General features: G+C 41.0%; 1 protein-coding gene across 20 annotated transcripts in view; it reads right to left on the bottom strand.

Annotated features, from left to right (window-relative positions):
• Positions 1-20,801, bottom strand: part of OBSCN (obscurin, cytoskeletal calmodulin and titin-interacting RhoGEF) — a 296,265-nt gene that overhangs the window by 28,278 nt on the left and 247,186 nt on the right. For all 20 annotated transcript variants that reach the window (XM_034759817.1, XM_034759797.1, XM_034759802.1 and 17 more), the window contains 12 exons: positions 17,044-17,292; positions 14,606-14,738; positions 10,080-10,216; positions 9,614-9,726; positions 7,865-8,033; positions 7,408-7,489; positions 5,158-5,358; positions 4,411-4,471; positions 2,615-2,692; positions 2,285-2,457; positions 1,289-1,315; positions 508-660 (listed from right to left, as the gene is read on the bottom strand). In XM_034759817.1, coding sequence (XP_034615708.1) covers positions 508-660; positions 1,289-1,315; positions 2,285-2,457; positions 2,615-2,692; positions 4,411-4,471; positions 5,158-5,358; positions 7,408-7,489; positions 7,865-8,033; positions 9,614-9,726; positions 10,080-10,216; positions 14,606-14,738; positions 17,044-17,292 — 1,576 coding nt within the window. The remainder of the gene's footprint in view (positions 1-507; positions 661-1,288; positions 1,316-2,284; positions 2,458-2,614; positions 2,693-4,410; positions 4,472-5,157; positions 5,359-7,407; positions 7,490-7,864; positions 8,034-9,613; positions 9,727-10,079; positions 10,217-14,605; positions 14,739-17,043; positions 17,293-20,801) is intronic.

The following is a 20,801-nucleotide window of genomic DNA, read 5'->3' as shown; positions in this document are numbered from 1 at the left end:
TGTAAAAAGCAACAGAGGGTCCTGTGGCACCTTTAAGACTAACAGAAGTATTGGGAGCATAAGCTTTCGCTGGTAAGAACCTCACTTCTTCAGATGTGGCATCTGATGTGGCATCTGAAGAAGTGAGGTTCTTACCCACGAAAGCTTATGCTCCCAATACTTCTGTTAGTCTTAAAGGTGCCACAGGACCCTCTGTTGCTTTTTACAGATTCAGACTAACACGGCTACCCCTCTGATACTTAACAACAAGACACTTTGCTCACTCGCTACACACATTCTTATCTTTCGATTATAAACTCTTCAGGGTAGTTTTCTGGTGACTATATAAATATGGATTTGAACCCAGCTGCCTTCAGAGGTGAAAGGCTGATTCGCTAACTAACCATACCAACTTGTCCAAATTTTGTACTTCTCACAGTGAATGTAGGTCTGACCGGCTGAGAATTGGCAGCTCATCCCACAAACATCTGGGACAATATTTTTGGAGAACAATAGAAATGTACTCACTCAGGAGAGAGCTGTAATATCTGTCTGATAAAATCCTTCGCTTCTTCACTTAGGTGAACAAAGTCAGGGATAGTCCATGAAACTGTCCCATTCTGGATATTTAGAAGGGTTGCTCTGTCATTTTCCCCAGCAAATGGAGACTTGCAGGTTAAGCTTATTGTATTAACATTATAAAATAAAAGGAGACATGATTTGTTAGTATTTGATTGCTGCTCAACCCTCCAAAAGCATAAATGGATGACAAAGGTTTTAAAATAGGAGGCAGATTCAAAATGAGAGACGCACAGCACAAGTAATAATAATATTTGCACTTTTATAACATCTTCCAGCCAGGGTTTGCAAAGCACTTTGAAAAATTATTTATCCCCATTTTACAGATAAGGCATTTGAAGAACAGAAAAATTAAGGGTTTGATTTTCAAAATCGCCCTTGCAACTTAGCTATGTAAACGTGGACACATACCTTTACATTAGGGAAGGCCAAAATATGTATCCATAAGATTGTATGGGTCATTGTGAAATACTTAACCCAAAGCTATGAACTGACGGTTTCTGACTATAATATTCATAGAAGCTGTCAGCTCTTTGGAACAGGGACATCATCTTTAGAACTGAAAGTGCTTAGCACGCTGTTGGTAACATACACATGAAATAAATGACTAAATAACAATCACCACCATCTCACTCTTTACTCACTCAAAACTCCCACTAAAGTCATTGGAAGTTTTACCTGAATCAGGATTAAGGAAAGCTAAATAGGGCCCTTAAAGCAGATTGTTTACCTTAAATAGCTGATGACTCCAGCAGCCCTGAGAAGAAAAGAAACATACTTATATCAGACAGATATTCTTGCTTCTCCCCCTACCTCACCATATAGCTTCCCTGATTTCAAGTGACAATAATCCAAATAACTGTACCTGCCCTATACGGATTCGCTTTTTAAAGGCAAATTCTAACTGTCCCTTTGCATTAGCCCTGATTTTTCTTTTAAACAGCTCAGGAAACAATTGGAAAAACACAGGAAAAAATTTTTGCACAATTTATTTAAAGGTGACTTAGGAAGGATTTTTTAAAAATCAGGTTTGTGTGCATTTTTTTTCTTTATTACGTATAAAGAAGAAATATGTTAATTTTTTTTTTAACTGTAAACATATCAGGAATGTCAATTCTGGCTTTCCCTGGCTTTGCTGGACTACCTACCGGATATCTCTTAAACACAGATTTTGTTTTATAGTTTGCCATTAGCATTTAATACATTTTATCAAAAACAGAGAAAAACCAGAGTTCTTAACATTCTGGCTCAAGTCCCCTTACCCTCTAAATTGCTCAACTTTCATTTTTAACTCTACGTTGTCCCTATCATTGTACCAGTTCTGCAGTAAAGCACTGGTGGAAATTCCCCTACCATCCTTTTTTAAAAAAAACAACACTTCTTTACACTGCATAAATAGATTACAAGCCCAATTTCTTTACCTCTTCAAGCAATTAGCCAGATGTTGCATTGGAAATATTTTGTATATGATCAACACTGTGTATTTCTACATATCAGACATTCAGTACACCACCATGACTTCCGCAGAACTGAGGATGCTTAGCAACTCACAAGATAAGGCCCTCCCAGAGCAAAAGTGTACAGCAAAATTAAAATACATACATGTTTCCAATAGAGTGTGTTTAACCCTCTACGGTAAATGTTCCCAATGTATCAATCAATTCATCCTGAAGCCCCAAAGTTATGTTTTTAGGTGCTATAACTTTTTTTTAAAGTGACAATTTACCAAATATCAGATGCTTTTGACACTGGTGACTGAGAGATAATTTCTGGGGAGACAAACTCTGGAGACCCGTATTTGCTGTACTGAGGCACAGATGGATTTATCTTTTGAGCGAACCCAAAGTCACAGATCTTAATGTCTTCTCTTTCAGGATAAACCATCAGGATATTGGGAGGCTAATGAATCAGAAAACATGGAGAAAGTTTATTTGCAAAAGGGTATTATTTTTAGATATAAGTAAATCTTTAATATATAGTCTGAATAAAGCACATCGGTCTCCTGACCTACAAGCTATAATGGCTAAAATAAGGTGGATTTTCCTTTGTGGGTTACCTTAATATCCAAGTGAAGTACGTTATTGTTATGGAGATAGCTGAGTCCTTCCAAAAGTTGCTTGATATATAATTTGACCTTAAAAATCAAAATCAGTTACAAAACATTTTCATTTGAATAGTACAGTGGGTCTACTTAAAAAGTTAATTCACATTTCAGTGGGATTACCAATTCCAGAAATATTTCCTATAAGTAATATGGGGAATACAGCTTGAACTGATCGTTAAGGCTGACTGGAAAACAATTCCATTTTGTGAAAAGTTTCCATGTTTCAAAAGTTGTTTTCCTTCCGGTGCACATTAAAAATGAGACCTTTTGAAATTTTTCACAATCCCGCCCCCGCCATAACCGATAAAGCTCCAGCCACCCCAGAACAGCCAATAGCCCAGTGATTATGTTACTCAGAGGGAGTACGTGAACCTCAGTCTTCCACGTTCCAGATTAGTGTCCTAACCTCTCGTCTACCGGCTATTCTGGAGTGGGACCTGGATATGGACCTATCCCCACCAGTGAAATTCCATTCTAGATCTGAGAAACGGATATATTTAGTGAAAAAATTTCCAGCCAACTCTAATGGTAACACTTCTACAAAAAGGAATAAACTTTTAAAGTGAGACTATTTTATGTGAAACAGACGGGGAACCAAACATTAGAACATGGAATTCAGACACAGCAGCTAAGGGGATGTCTACACAGCCCGTGGCAACAAGCCTCCCAGCACAGGTCGACAGACTTGGGCTACCAGGGCTCATACTAGCTCTCTAAAAATAGCTGTGTAGACAGAGCTTTGTAGTTGCAGCTCCTGCTGGATGTTGGGCTCTGAAGCCTATCCCCATTTCCTAGGCTTACAAGTTTCTTGATCAAGGCTTGGGGGCTTGCTGACATGGGCTGTCCAGACATACCCTAAATGGTCCCTTCCACACACCAGAGTTTTCCAGATGTTAGGAAGCCTGAGCTTTAAAAACAGAGATGCACTTAACAGGGGATATGAATACCCCCAAACTTTGGGGGAAATTCCAATCCAGATTTCAACATTACGTCTCAGGCCCTTATCTAACACAGTTTGTTTGGTCTGTGTCGACCGGGCAAACACATTTTTAAATAGTGTTAGAAAGCCATTTTTTAGACCAGGCACAGATCCGAATATGAGTAAAATTTCACGACGGGTGGGGATTTAATATCTAGGCCCAGTTAGAAGGTAATTTAGCCTTGCCTCTACAGTTTTATCTGATGATTCCGCCGAGACCTGAGAAAAATAAAAGTAGCCATTGGAATGTAGGAGACTTGTGTTCCAGAAAGAGACAGACTACATGGCTCTTATATTTTGAGCTAGAATGGACTGTAAAAACTCAGAGGATACCATCTCAGTTCTTGGCTTGGGGAGTGCAAGGAGGTGAAGAAAAATACAATCCCTAGTGAACATGAAATTATTACACGAGTCAAAACACATGGAAGCTACATGATAGAAGTTGTGGTGTGGGAAAGTGGTAGAGTTACGGAGACAATATGTTCTTGGGTCCAACAAAGAAATATAAAATTTGGCTGAGCACATGTTTATCATCAAAAGCCCTTGGCTTCTCATTTTATTCCGTTGAGAAGCTATCACTGGGAATGAAAGTTTCAGGGTGGGCCCTTAAACAATTCATTCTGGCTTGACGGATAGCACATGTTTCTGAGATAGTCCCTAGACTTAAGATGGGTAGTATAAATAAAACGGCCATATTCTGTCGAACCAGAATGAATTTTGGAGTGCACCTACCGTACTTTGAAATTTTAAAATGACAAGAAATTGGTACCTCTGCTTCAGTAACAACACTCTTCCTGAATAAATGGTCCAAGAGCTCCTCATTGGAGCACCTAGCAAGGACGTTAAGGAAAACAAAGACCATTGGTTTATTATTTATAATTTACTAGCATTCTGCAACAAATACAATCTTTGATAATAAAAAAGAACAGATCCCAGAGGGCAGCATGGGTGATGTTAAATCCTCTCTCTTTGCCAGGAATTGTCTGAAGGTCTGTTATAAAAAACCTCCAATCCAGAAGGAGCTAGGGCAGTCCTCCTATGGGAAATGGTAAACGCAACTGCTGAAAATCTTTGCTCCTTAAAAATTAAATGAAATCCATGGAATTAACAAGCTGCTTTGTGCTAAAATTCTCCCATTAGTCATGTTGGTTGGTTGCACCTCAGTATCTTTCCACTGTGCTTGCACATTGTCCATCCAGACTATAATCCCATTGGGGCAAGGACCTCATCTTTCATATATTTCAGTAAAATGTTTGGTGCTATATAATCAATTGGTGCAAGAGGTATTTTTCTAAAACAGCTTTTTCAATTGTGAATCCACCCATCTTTTGTACTTATATGGCCCCCATTCCCATTGTATCTGAGCAGCTTACAATCTTTAATATGTTTATGTTGTGCAAATGTGTCCTTTTATCTCAGGTGAAAAATATAAATGGTTATATTTATATTGACATGGGTTTCCCTGAACTGGCACTTCCCTGCATTATCTGAGGAAAAAAAGGGAAGAAAAGGATACAACTCCAAAATCAGAACCAAGGTTTTCCTTGTTTCAAATTCATCCAGCAGCTGGGCGATTTTATCATGGGAGAGCGTGGCTAGGATGTCCCTCTCTTGATAGGACTGGGTTCTCGTTTTGCTTCGCAGAGGTATGAACTTGGCAGCACAGGATACTCTGTTGCCTTTGTGCACAACTCGTTTCACAAAGCTGAAAGAGCCCCTGTACAGAATCAAAAAATATACCACATTGAAGTTTTGCCCTGCATCCTCCTGCATGTCAGATTCACGATGCTTGCGTTCATTGTCTACCCCCATGCAATCCTCTCTCAAAGCCTTCCCTCCACATTCACCTTAAATGCAGTCTAATGTAACGATCTGACTTTATTGTGTGTGAGATCATGTCTCCCTCTGCTGACTGGCCCCCCAAAACTGAACAGCCTGCTATTCACTGCCAGTTAACAGTTACACCTTCAGCTCCAGTGTTAGGGGCATGTGCTGAAGGCCCCAGGTTCACTCTTGGTGGACAGACATGGTGTCTGTAGGTACACATTCATGGATCTGTCACACCAAAATAATGCATTTGGGGCAAAATTCTCCCCTCCATTATACCTGTACAGCCCCACTGAACTCAACAGGGTTGCACAAGTGTCAAAGCAAGTCAGTGGAATTGCACGGGTGTAACCAAAGACAGAATTTGGCCTATCAACGCTGTTTTCTCTACATGGTAATACTTCACCCAACTTTGGGGTACACACGGAGATTGTTTTATCGTCCCTTCCACCCTTTATTAAAAAATCTCAGGGAACACCCTGCACACATGGAGCAGGGATGACAATCCCATCAACTCCCGTGCTTTAGACATGTCAAAACTTTACAAAACTGGGCACAGTTCTGCCCTCAGTTACTTGGGTATAAACCCACTGAAGTCAATGGTATTCAAGTGAAATCCAATGCAGTTGCATGCATAGAAGTGAAGGAAAAATGCAGCCCAGTGAACTTATACTGCACTTGTGGAAGCCACTGAGATCCCACAATACCAAAGGCATGGAGGGTGTCATAAGGAGGAGGGAGAAAACTTGTTCACCTTAGCCTCTAAGGATAGAACCAGAAGCAATGGGTTTAAACTGCAGCAAGGGAGGTCTAGGTTGGACATTAGGAAAAAGTTCCTAACTGTCAGGGTGGTTAAACACTGGAATAAATTGCCTAGGGAGGTTGTGGAATCTCCATCTCTGGAGATATTTAAGAGTAGGTTAGATAAATGTCTATCAGGGATGGTCTAGACAGTATTTGGTCCTGCCATGCGGGCAGGGGACTGGACTCGATGACCTCTCGAGGTCCCTTCCAGTCCTAGAATCTATGAATCTATGAATCTACGAAATCCTGACTCCACTGAAGTCAATGGGAGTTTTGTCATTGACATCATTGGGATTAGGATTTCAGCCATGTTTTTTACCATACTAACTACTGTGTTGCAAAGTGGGCAAAAAGAAAAGGTGGGTCAAATTAAGTCCTGGCATAAGTGGGCTCAGCAAGAGAAGAAAGTCAACGAGAGCTCTGCCCACTTGTGCCAAACTTGAATGCAGCCTGGATGCTTAACTAAAAATAGGAATGAATAAAACAAGATGTGAATAACAAAATAAGTGATAGCCTGGGGTGATGCGTAGAATGTGTTGGCACGTGTTTGGGAAGGCCTGCACAATTCACTCATGCCTCCTCTCAGAAGTTAGGTGGTCATTCCAGACTCAGGTTTCATAGCCCCCTCACACCATCGTATTCTGCTTTGTTTCTCCCATTAGCTGCATTATATGAATTTTCCTGTGAGTGGAAGGGAAACACCTTCCCTGTCACAAGACTGGGATTAATACTGCTTCACGAACTGGCTACCCCATTTCCCCCTCGTCCCTTGAAGAAAAGCTGTCCCCCGTCCCCTTTCCATCGGGACTCCATGGGGAGTGAGATACCCAGGCTGCTCCTAATATGGTACACTTCCACTGCAACAGAATGTGTACTCCCTTTTTACTGCATATGCCCTCAAACGGCCATGTCTTGGAGACCCTCCTCCAGGTCAAGTGAGGGATACAACTTCTTCAGTAGTGCAGTAGTCCTGGTTCCATGCTCTGGCCAGAGAGCAGGGATAGAAGCTCCCTTCCTTAGAGTTTGTGGAGCATGCCGACTTTAGATCAATAGTTCTCTACATCTTAAAAGAGATCAGACAGGCATTTATAGATTCTCCTGCCAGGACATTATAAAAGTGAAAAATCACACTTACCTTCCTATCTCCTGCTTCACCTCATAGAAGGAATGGAGTTTTCTTCGGGTGCTCTGTTTCTTTGTCACTTGGTCTTTCTTAGCTTTGGTAACCAAGGAAAAAGTTAGTAGTAGTGTTCACACAACACGGCCACGGCACAACATGCAAAGCAATCATGCTGACAATGTTCTGCGGGAAATAATATGATCCATTTTCTAAGCTTCTCTTTAGAATTAGGCTATTGAAGGTGTTTGGCACCATAAACACAGGGGCCCGGATTCTCAGCTGGTGTAAATAGCATATCTAGACAATACACCACAAACCAAGTCCTCGAGTGGCTCCAGCTAGCTAGGTGCTAATAACCCTGGAATATGCCCCCAGAAGCCTAAGCGTCAGACACAAGTCAGTGCCCCACAATTGTGGATGTGGCTACATGGCCACGGGGAGCCAATACATCAAACCTAAGAAATGAAGTTACCTTCATGTACAACAAGCTCTGCTTTGCACAAGACCTCCCCTCCTGCATTTTTGGCAATGCAGGTATAGACGCCATCATCTTCTGGGGCAGCTTTGTCCAGGATCAAAGCGTATGTTGTGCCTTCTTTCACTTGATGGATTCTGTTGCTGTCGGTCAACAAGGAATTATCCTAGAAAAATGAGACACTACTTCACTATTAAAGTGCCAGAGTAAAATAGGTTCTGGTACACTGCAATGATTTAGATCAGTGATACTTGGACCTCAGTGGTTCAGGAGCCAAATTAGCGATCAACATTACCCAAAAGAGCCATACTAGTGTGAATTCATTGTTTCATTTACTCTCTCTCTCTTTAGATATGTATATTTTATTCTCACAGCAAATAAGTTAATAATTTAGTGCAAGTTGATAAATTAATCGGTTAATAACATAGTAAAAGCATCCGGATTGGTCAATAGCTTAGATTGGTTATAATTAAATCACGCAGCGTTTTAATATCACGTGCTGCAAAGAGCTGCAGGAGACACATTAAAGACCCTCTTGCGGCTGGCAAGCCTCAGTCTGAGTATCACTGATTTAGGTAGGACAACAGCAGTTAAAATGGAGATCTACTGTGCACTTAGAATATAGAAGTTGCTTATATTCCAGAGAAAATGTTCTATGCCCTGGTACTGATGCTTTGTTTTCAATAGCAACTTGGATGGAGTAACCCCAGCGCAGGTAAAATAAGAATGAACTCAAACCTTTCCCTAAAAATCTAAATCTGATGCCTTTTTTTTAAATTCCCAACTTCTCGGGTTTAGCCAAGACCAAAAGCAGAAATACCACAAAAAAGTGGAGCTCTCAGTATTTTCCATTCATTACCAAGTAGTAATGGAAGTCTCATACTACAGGCTTTTCATTTGAGATTTCCAGCTCAATTTCAAGACCAAAGAAGTCTGGCTAAGGAGGGGTTTAGTGGTTAGAGTAGAGAGTTAGGAGTCAAGATTCCTAGGTTCTATTTCTTATTCTGACACTGGCTTCCTTTGTTCCCTTGGGCAAACTTCTTAATCTCCCCGTGTCTCTTTTCCCATCTGTAAAATGGGGATTCTTTTTACCTGATTCACAGGGGTGTTGTGAGCCTTAATTAATAACTGCAAAGTTCTTGAGATCCCTAGATGAAGGGTGCAATAAATGTGTAAATTATTATCATTAACACAGTAAAGATCTGCTGTTGTGTGAGTCTTCTGGAAGCCTGTCAACCATAGTCCAGCAATGTCAGCTGTATCTCCATGACAATGGGAAGATGTTTCCCGTTTTTGTACTGCTGCTTCATTCTCAGTTAATGTCAAGGACATTTACAAGCCCACTTCTCACTGACAGGAGTTAGGAAGAAGCCTCCCCTATGGCCAGGATATTCCGTAATTGTCCAGTCCCACTGTGTGTCTTGGACCTTCCTCTGAACCAGCTGTACTAGATAAGATGGAGCACTGTCCAGTCTGGCAATTCCTACATTCCTATATTTGTATTATTCTTTAATTGATTTAACAATCAGAAGTTTTAACCTTGAAGGTTCATCACTTCTTTGCCTGCAAATAAGACCATCCATTCTCGGCCCAATGATAAATACAGGAGGCTATTTGAGCCTATTATGGCTGAGAAAAAAGTCCCTTATGGCCAACTGTTTTCTAACTTCTCCCTTATTGTTAATTTCTCCTCACCCCATTCCTTTCCGTGTCACTCATCCGCTATGGGAAATATCTTCTGCCTACCTTATACCATGCAATAGTAGGCTGGGGATTTCCTTCAATAACCGCGTGAAATTTGGCAAGCTCCCCAGACTGAACCTGCACATCCTCAATGGTCACTTGCATATATGGAGGGCCTGGGGAGACAAAAGGGTTTACGTTGCTTAAAAGAGAATTCGGTTATGTTAGAATCAAGCTGGGGATCAACAAACGGGAGTGACGATTACATTTCGCGAGCTGCTCAAAGTATTGCCAACCCAAGATGCCCCCAAAGTCATGTGCTTGGCTTAAAAACCACGAGATTTAAAAACTAATACATCTGCACTTCTTTTTATTGGCTTTTGACCCTTTAGGCTTCCAGTTTCCAAGCTCACCTGAGCCGGGGCTTTAAGAAAACCACCAAATATTGTGATAAATTTGCAGCCGTTGGCAAAACAATGAGACAACGCTGGAAGCTGAGAAAGAAGGGTAAAACGATGAAATTTCTTACTTGCTGGGCTCTTCTCCTCTGTTTTATAAACGCAGGTTCTTTCTGTGGTCTCAATATAAATTTGACTCTGGACATCCCAGACCACGTCTGCGCCTTCTCTTCTACACCAGTCTGCTCCCTCCGTGACTGCTGATGTTCTTGTCACATAAACCAAGAGGCAGAGTCATTACCCAGACATCCTTCACCTCAGACAATAATAAGCAGGACCTACAATGCAACTTAAACAGACCAGGCCACAACATCCTCAGATGCCTCCCACTCACTAACTCACTGCTCATAATGACATGTTAAAAGACATCCCCACCAGCTGGAGTATAGAATAATAGTAATTAGAGCCAATGGTGCTACTATTACTCACTGATCATAGACATTTTAGGATATAAATTATGGCAGAGAAAAACCCTGCTTTGTCTTGTCCCTGGCACAAACGTAACCAGCTACAACATAAATGTGTTTTGAAACTCTAGCTGGTCTGTTCTCCCTGCAATGTGCATTCATGTCTCCAAATACAAGCAATGAATTTCACACACATGAAAGAGAAGGGATAATACAGCCTTTTAGGATTATATCTTGCCGTTGTTCTGGGTGTTTAACTACCAGTGAGTTCAATATTTACTTAAAATTGATTCCAGGATAGTTTTGATTTGGGGACTTAATTACTCCCCATGTAGTGTACCTCTCCACTCTCCTTTGTCTTGTTGACATATGACAAACAGGCACAACACTTTAAAGATCATACTAAACCCCAGTAATAGTAATGGGGGATTTGATTATTAGAAATATCTATACTATCTAGTTGGGTGATGACCAGGAGAACGGCATGGTAAATTGCCTGCTTGGTGTGAAGACTGGGGACCTCTCAAAACATTTGGATTGACTTATGTGCAGTGCTGGGACAAAGCCAGTGGTCGTGGTACATGTAGATACCAATGAAGAAGGGAAACGTAGGAGGAGAGAACCTGGAGGCCAAATTTAGGCTGTTTCCCACAGCTCCAATTGGCTGGGAATGGCGAACTATGGCCACTGGGAGCTGCGGGGGGGGCGTGCCTGCGAACTGTCAATGTAAACAAAATGTCTCGCGGCCCGCCAGTGGATTACCCTGATGGGCTGCGTACCAAAGGTTGCCGACCCCTGCTCTATAGCCTACTAAGGAGGAGAGGATAGAAGTTAATAAAATACAGGTAGGAACTGAAAAGAAAGTCAAACAAAAAGAGTCCCATTCAATTACATTGCACGAAGGCAAATAATTAAATATTGACAAATTTTATAATTGACAAATGCTAGATGTTTAAATACTAAGATGGATGAACTTGAAGGCCTCATATTAAATGAAGATATTGATATAACAGGCATCACATAAATTTGGTGGAACTGTGATAATCAATGGGAAACAATAATACCAGGGTGCAAAATATATAGAAACGGTAGGGTTGGTCACACTGGTGGGGAAGTGGCCCTATACATAAAAGAAAACAGAGTCAAATATAGTAAAAATCTTAAATGAATCAAACTGTACCACAGAACCTCTACAGATAGAAATTCCATGCTTGAATAATTACAGCATGGCCAAAAGAATATACTACTGACCACCTGACCAGAATGACGACAGTGATTGTGAAATGCTCAGGAAAATTAAAGAAACTACAAAAACAGAAAACCCAGTACTAATGGGAGATTTGAATTACCCCCATATTGTCTATACAGGTTACCTCAGAAAGGATGCAGAGATAACATTTTTAGACACCATTAATGATTGCTTCGCGGAGCAGCTAGTCCTGGAACCCACAAGGGGAGAGGCAATTCTTGATTCAGTCCTAAGTGGCGCACAGGATCTGATCCAAGAGGTGAATATACCTGAATCGCTCAGTAATATCAACCATAATGTAATTAAATTTAACATCCTTTCAGGGAGAAAAATACCAAAGAAACCCACCACAGCAGTATTTAACTTCAAAAAGGGGAACTACACAAAAACAAGGAAGCTAGTAAAATAGAAACTAAAAGGAACAGTCACAAGAGTGAAATGCCTGCAAGATGCATGTAAACTATTTTAAAACACCACAATAGAGACTCAAAGTATATGTATACCCAAAATGAAAAAAAAAAATGAAAAAAAGTCAGAGGACCAAAAAAATGACACTGGGTCTAACCAAGAGAATAGAAGAGGTGGTTAGAGGCAAAAAGGCATTCTTTAATAACTGGAAGTCAAATCCTACTGAGAAAAATAGAAAGGAGCATAAACTTGCAAGTATAAAAACATAATTAGGTAGGCCAAAAAAATGTGAAGAACAACTAATAAAAGACACAAAAACGAACGGCAATTTTTAAAAAGTATATCAGAAGCACGAAGCCTGCCGAACAATCACTGGGGCCACTGGATAACTGAGGTGCTAAAAGAGCACTCGAGGAAGATAAGGCTGTTGCAGAGAAGCTACATGAATTTTTTGCATGAGTCTTCACTGCAAAGGATATGAGGGAGATTCCCACATCTGAGCCATTCTTTTTAGGTGATAAATCTGAGGAACTGTCCCACATTGAGATGTCAGTAGAGGAGGTTTTGGAACAAATTGATATATTAAACAGTAATAAATCACAAGGACCAGATGGTATTCACCCAAGAGTTCTGAAGGACTTCAGATATGAAATTGCAGAGCTACTAACTGTGGTATGTAACCTATACTTAAACCAGCCAACCAGATGACTACAGGATAGTAATGTAATGCTGATTTTAAAATAAGACTCCAGAGGTGATGCTAGCATGCAGGTACACCTAACTTCAATACTAGGCAAGTTGGTTGAAATTATAGTAAAGAACAAAATTATCACACATATATGAATACTGTATGTTGGAGAAGAGTCAACATGGCTTTTGTAAAAGGAAATCAAGCCTCACCAATCTATTAGAATTCTTAGGAATCAACAAACATGTGGACAAGGGTGATCCAGTTGGCATAGTGTACTTGGACTTTCAGAAAGCCTTTGACAAGGTCCTTCACCAAAGGCTCATAAGCAAAGTAAGCAGTCATGATATAAGAGGGAAGGTCCTCTCATGGATCAGTTACTGGTTAGAAGACAGCAAACAAAGGGTAGGATTAGATGGTCAGTTTTCAGAATTGAGAGAAGTAAATAGTGGTGTACCCCGGGGGTCTGTACTGGGACCCATACTGTTCAACATATTAGTAAATGGAAAGGGAGGTGAACAGCGAGGTGGGAAAATTTGCAGATGATACAAAATTACTCAAGATAGTTAAGTTCAAATCTGATTGTAAAGAGTTACAAAGGGATCTCACTAAACTGGGTGACTGGACAACAAAATGGCTGGTGAAATTCAATGTTTGTAAGTGAAAAATAATGCACATTGGAAAACATAATCCCAACTATATATACAAAATAATGAGTTCTAAATTAGCTGTTACCCCTCAAAAAAGAGAACACAGAGTCAAAAAGCTAACAGAATGTTAGCAACTGTTAGAAAAGGGATAGATTATAAAACAGAAAACATTGTGATATGCCTCTGTATAAATCCATGGGACAGCCACACCTTGAATACTGTGTGCAGCTCTGGTCACCCCATTTTGAAAAAGATCTATTAGAATTGGAAAAGGTACAGAGAAGGGCCACAAAAATGATTAAAGGTTTGGAACAACTTCCATACGAGGAGAGATTAAAAAGACTGGGACAGTTCAGTTTAGAAAAGAGATGGGAGGAGGGAGAGATGTGACAGAGGTCTATAAAATCATGTATCAAAGGGGTAGCCGTGTTAGTCTGGATCTGTAAAACCAGCAAAGAGTCCTGTGGCACCTTATAGACTAACAGACGTATTGGAGCATGAGCTTTCGAGCATGCATCCGACGAAGTGGGTATTCACCCACGAAAGCTCATGCTCCAATACATCTGTTAGTCTATAAGGTGCCACAGGACTCTTTGCTGCTTTTATAAAATCATGAATGATGTGGAGACAGTGAATAAAGAAGTGCAATTTACTCCTTCACATAACACATGAACCAGGGTTCACCTGATGAAATCAACAGGCAGTTTTAAAACAAACAAGTAACTACTTCACACGACACACAATCAACCTGTGGAACTTGTTGCCAGGGGATGTTGTGAAGGCCAAAAGGATAACTGGGTTCAAAAAAGAATGAGATAAGTTCCTGGAGGATAGGTCCATCGATGGCTATTAGCAAAGATGGTCAGGGATGCAATTCTATGCTCTGGATGTCCCTAAACCTGGGACTGCCAGAGACTGGGACTGGATGACTGGGGATGGATCAGTCAATAATTGCCCTGTTCTGTTCATTGCCTGTGAAGTATCTGACACTGGCCACTGTTGGAAGACAGGATACTGGGTTAGATGGACCATTGATCTGACCAGAACGGTCGTTCTTATGTTAAATCTACTCAGCTCAGTTCAAGCTACTAGCTACAACATTAGAGAGAACTGGATTGTAGGGCAGCTTTTTCAAGGACAAAGACACATTCAGAATTCCATTCAACGCTTTAAGCGTCATGATGTTTATGCTTACCTGGTAATGGGAATAGTGCGTTCCTGACCTCCTGCAGCTCCTGCAGTCGTCTCTTTTTGCGAAGTGGTTGGGCTTGACTTTGTTTCACTCAGTTTCTCATCTGGAATTTTCCCAGTGCTGTCTTGCTCTTTGCCTGACAATGAAAACAGGACCTGTTAGACTAGTTACATAGGACTACATGGCTAAAACCAAGGGCGCATCTTTGAGATCAATTTCTGCTCTGAGTTCCAGCAGAACAACCCATCAGACTTCAGTGGGGTTCAATCACCGTAACTAAGAGGAGAATTTGGCCCTTTTCAGAGGACTACGTGAAACAAAGTGTTCTCAGTGAAATACAAATGATAGATGTTCGAATATGGCTGACTGGGCAAAAGCATCAGGATTTTTGTTGTGAGCAAACACCCAGGCGTGAATAGGAAAGGTACAAAGAAAATTTAAATAGAAATGAAAAAAAAATCCAGCATGTGTGAAGCAAACAAGTTGATCAATTACATACATTCAAGGGAAATAATCGGCTGAGTTTGTCCTCCAGCTTGCCAATTGAATGAAAATGACAAATTTTGGCTCTTGATAAATTTCAATGCTTCCATTATTAGGGTACACCAACAATTACTGGACTGATTGTCAACTCACACTGGTGTAAATCAGAAGTAGCTCCAATGAAGTCAATAGGATTATACTGATGTAAAACCAGTGCAAAGGAGATAAAAATCAGGCTCTAATATGTGCTACTACCGTAAAGAGGGCCTAATTCTGATGTCACACCTTTTACACTGTTATAACTCCATTGACTTCAATGGAAGTTCTCCTCATTTACACTGCTATGAATGGGAGCAGAATCAGGTCCAGACTCTCTTTATCAGAAATATGATGAAATGAAAAGATGGGTGGGTTCTTTAATCAAGGTGTTTCCTCCAAAATGGGCTTGATAGTCTATTCCAGCAAGAACTAATCACCTTGTGATACTTACCATCAGGGTTACCTATAAGGGTGAAGAATGCCATGTCCTGTGCAATGGAATGTGCAAAGTGCAGAGGAAGAGAAGCATTGTCATTCTTTGGTAGGGTGGCTTGGAGATCATTAGTGATAGCTTGTATTGGAAAGAGAAGTGACTCTTCCTAGTAAGCTAATTGGGCAGCTTTACTAGAGAGCACTGTTATATAATGGCATCCAACAAAAGACCACAGTTCACCGATGAGTAGGAGCTTCATTCAATGCTTTCTTACTACCAATGCTATTGAAATATTTGCCTTCTTGTTCTTATTCAGAATCAGGTGATCAAAGGGACACATGTCAAGATAATAAGCATCTATTTCTAAAAAGCACATACCCATGTTAATAATGTCTTAAGTCATTGAAAATGAAAGAACGTTAAAAATACTTAATTTACTTTTTTCGCCTTTGTATGCTGCTGGTTTCCTTTTTTGCACTTCCCTGAGCTACTGTCAAGGAACTAAACTATTCTGTTTCACTTTCTGTTTATAATCATTTTTTTGGTTCTCCTGCACTGGCAGAATGCTACTGTTTTGGGTTTCCAACACTGCACAGGAAAGCCTTTGAATAAGTAGCACCTAAAGATTTTCATGTAATTTATTTTGTTTGATTCCATGAAATGTTTGCACGCTCAGTATGTTGTGTAACAAAATATTTTTTTTAACAAAAATCTAGATTTGGGGTCCGAAAGCTACTTGACAGTGTCCCTTTAAGACCACACTGGATTAAGAACAATTATTATGACTTGACACAAAATGACAATGGGTTAGACAAATCGGTTCTCTAGTTATTATGGCAGCTAGTAAAGGTGAAGAATGAAAGGGCTGTAGTATTCACCAGGCTCTTTACAAGATTTAAGAGGTGAAATGTATTTACCATTTTTTAAAAATAACATACAATAACACAAATATGAAAGCTTTTGTTCTCTTTGCAAGACATAAATTGACTCTAGTTATACAGGGCATTATTTTTACTCATGAAGAAAATGCTCAAAATTCTATTAGGGCTACAATGTAAATAAATCCTTAATACCCTTCTAGCCTGAAAAGTCTGTAGCACTTAGCCAAGGCATGTCAAGTAGAAAGGCCTGAATCACCATGTTGTTTATGACACTCAGTAAACATAAACAAATAATATATTCAGGGTCTAAAATTCAAGATGACCCCAGGCTAAAACCCCAGACATGGCCATCCCCCATCCATGAACTTTGGGGACATTCAAAGTCCAAACTCAGCTTCAGATCCAAATTTGCAAATGCCCCCATTTACATCACGAGCCCTGGTCTGGATACCCCCACAATTTGTGGTGTCTGAATTTTGTATCTTGGACCCATCTCTGTTTAGAACACCAAGAGATATAGAATTGAGAAGAGCTTCATTTTTTGGTCTGGGCAACATTTGTGTCTAACATCCACGGGACATTTCCCAAACTCAACCCAAACCTACCATGACCTCCAGCACTTTGGGTTTGCGTGCTGACTTCATGAACTATCACCGGATGCCTATTTTCTGTATCTGAAGCTGTGGACTCAAGAACGCCAAAGCCACCAGCCTTTCCTCTCATGCTTGGAGGAAGAGTCACATGCAGTGATGTGGAATCCACGAGTTTCTTCAGGGCCATCCTTATTTCCTTATCTGCACGTTCAAGTGAGGCCCGGACAGAAGTCTCCAGCTCTGACTGTGGTGAGACCTCTCCTACAGACAAGAAGAATAGCTTTTCTCTCTTCAGAATAAAAAGAAAAGTTCAGTATCGATCGATCCACAATGTAATTCAGAGCAAACATTTGCATTCAAGTTTCCCCCTCCCCCTTCTGCAGTAGAGAGCTAATGTGCAAATGTTTATTTCCAGAAAGACGGAGTCTAGCTAGACTTCACAATGAATGTCCAGGAGACTCTGCTCATTCTGCTGCAAATGGCTCAACACACTATGTACACTCACATCTTCTCACCAGATGCGACGGACTTTAGGTGATACATAGTGGTGGAGGTGACCAAACTGCTGACTCAACCTAGGGAGGATGAGTGAGAGGAAAAACACACGGTGTTAAGTTCATCAGATCAACAGAAGGAACCCTGGTTTGACCTCCTGTACTAACGCGGTGTTTTGTGCAACAAAACTGAAGTTATTATTTTAAATGAAAGCTCTACCACCTGTTTCTTGCATGGAGAGAAAGGAGGAGTGAATGGGTTACAGGATGACTTGTGCATTGGGAGAGGAGAGGAAGGAGAGAGGGTTTGTGTCAATGTTGTTACCCCATCACACTCAGAGGGGCATGGCTGGGGAGCAGGTGGAACTGTCCCCAATACAATATTTTGATTATTTCTTAGCTTGTGATATCATATTTTATGTTACCATTTGCCTCAGGGAAACCCGAGAGGAGAAGTGGGCTTTGCACTAAGGGACATCTGAGAGTTATTTTCATTTATTTTTATTAGATTTGTTTCTAAAGCAACATGCCTGTGCAGCACACTGCAGTGGCTGGGCAGTACCAAGGGGCAGCATAGGACTTAAGGGAGGCTCTGTGGTGGAGCAGTCCTTCAGAATGAAATCATAGAATATCAGGGTTGGAAGGGACCTCAGGAGATCATCTAGTCCAACCCCCTGCTCAAAGCAGGACCAATCCCCAATTAAATCATCCAACAGATTTTTGCCCCATATCCCTAAGTGGCCCCCTCAAGGATTGAACTCACAACCCTGGGCTTAAGAGGCCAATGCTCAAACCACTGAGCAATGTAGAAATGTAGAACCCAAGTCCCTCTATTGCTGGTGGCTGGTCTACTAGATTATTTGCTGAGTGGCAGCAAAGTATGGAGGCAGACATGGTTCCTGGCTCAAGGAGCTCACAGGCATAGGCAGAAGGTATAAATCTCCGAAAATAGCCAATATTTATCTCATTCATTTAAACTGGTTCTCAAGCCCAAGGCTCAGTCTCTGAGCAAAAGCTAAGTACATAGTGGAGTTTCCCTTCACAGTCACAGCACAATCAGTATCTAACTCAGTTTAAATCTACGAGATTTTATGGGTGTGACGAGCTGTCACAGCACAATCAGTATCTAACTCAGTTTAAATCTACGAGATTTTATTGGTGTGACGAGCTGTACAAGTGTTTGCAAGGTGTAAAAAAAGGGACAGGCTCTTCCGCCCCCCAGGGATCTGCCAGAGGTCGGTCAATGAACCCAGGAGAAGGCTGGACACTGTGTCTGCAATTTGACCCCCATTTTGTAAGGCACACTGGGATGTCTCAAGTGTAAAATGAACAACGCAAACCAAATGATTATTTACTTCATGTTAAGGTTGCCTAACCGTCTTTATTAGAGCCATCCATTTTCAGTTGCTCATAACTTTGTTATTCTAAATATACTTCCCACCTTAAAATAGAATTTAAAAAAATTCTATTCCTATGAAACCGGTGCGCCGGTGAAAAAGAGTAATTTACAGGCATGCCAGGCACCAATCCTGATTGGTCACTACACAATGTAGACCCTACACAGAATGATCTATAAATGACGGAAGGGCTGATCCTACAAGCCCAGTGGAGTCAATGTGTAAGGACTGCTTTCAGGTCAGGGTGAGAGAAAGAGAGAGAGTGGGCTCATGCACGAAGTAGGAAATATGATTACTAGTTTTATCAGACCAGCAAATATTTTTACCAATAAATATGACTCCTGCGGAATGGAGAAAAAATTAACTGTGTTAAAAGCAAGATGGTCATATCACCAGTATCAATAGCTCTTTACCGCTAATGGACTGTACCAAGTGTCTACCTCCATACAGAATCCCCACTGGAAAACGTCATTTTCTTCAGTCTATCTTTTCCTGTGAAGTTCTCCACGCTTCATTCACGGGGAGTTCCAGCCTCAAAAATGGTTTTATTTCCCCCAGCCCATGAATTCAGTTGTTTTTAGTATTGCTCAGGAGTGCGGACATGTTTTATTTCTTATTCGCAGAAGAAGAAACACTAGCTTTTGTTCTGATTCTGCTCCCTTCCCCTTTTACAGGAAATCACTAGGGCAACATGAACTTTACACACAAACCTAAGGGGGAAAAAAAGGCAGGTCCAACCTTAGGTCAGCCCTCTTTGACGGTGTCGCCTCTTAATTTCTTTTTAATTTTCTTCATGTGAGTATAGTGGTGATGAAAGGTGCTAGACCTGCAGACCTGGAGACTGAAGCCCTCTGTTTATCCACAGGACAGTCAAGCTTCCCTCGATTGCATACCATACTGCCCCGCCTGTGTGCGTTAATAGTGATCTGGAAGCACTATTTCTGAGATTACCTACCAATTAGCGTAATGTTGGTTTCAGCACCCACCTGAAAGTGAACTGTTATGAAATGAGTGGAATATACTTAGTGGTGAACACTGTCCCTTTAGGAGAAAATTTACTCCGATTTAAGTAGGATTAATTTCACAGGGATAATTAAACATGATCAGACATAAACAATGGACACTGTAGACAAAATATACCCAATTCTTCAGCAGCACAAGCTTAAATCTTCTTACCTCACTGCCGTGTTAGCTCGAGGGATAGCTTGAGCGTTGTCCCTAACTCAACTTCAATGAACACCCAAAAGTGTCTAGCTCCAGTTAAATGGTGCTTTACACTTAAGCTACCTGGCCTAAGATATTGCTTCAATCATGAGAGCTGCTGACTAGTAATGCAGTGGGAACTCATCTACTCTGTGTTGCTAATACAAACACTCTGCGCAGCGGGAGTGTTCTGCAGTGTGACTGCTCTCACTTGAGCGAGGCTGACCAAGAGAGTTCACCCTAGTGCACGTAACCAGAGCTAACAACGCAGTGAAGACAAACTCGTAGTGCACCCTCTATTTCCCGCTTGTAAAACCCTGAACTATTTATTGTAAACCTTAAACCTGATGTGTCCCTTTCAGTGCACTGTACATTTAATCTGATAAGGAACGGCAGTAGCTCAAACATGTTGAAGTTCAAATTCAACTCAGAGAAGCCCCCAGGATGCTGACACAAAGTTCCCAAAAATTCTTCACTTACAAAACTGGGTGGAAATCTCCCTAAAACAGGCTCTCTCACAATACTTCAGCACTTTTGCAACTCAAGTGCAGTAGCCCTGAAATACACAGAGGTGAAAGTAAGCCGGTCCGGTCCGGCGTACCGGCAAAAGCCGGTACGCTGTGCCAGACTGGACTGGCTTCCCTGGAGGTGATTTAAAAGGCCCGGAGCTCCGGCT

Source organism: Trachemys scripta, chromosome 2 (assembly GCF_013100865.1).
Source record: "Trachemys scripta elegans isolate TJP31775 chromosome 2, CAS_Tse_1.0, whole genome shotgun sequence".
NCBI classification, from domain to species: Eukaryota; Metazoa; Chordata; order Testudines; family Emydidae; genus Trachemys; species Trachemys scripta.
Note: the sequence above shows the minus strand (reverse complement) of the source record. Positions and strands in the feature narration are given on the sequence as shown.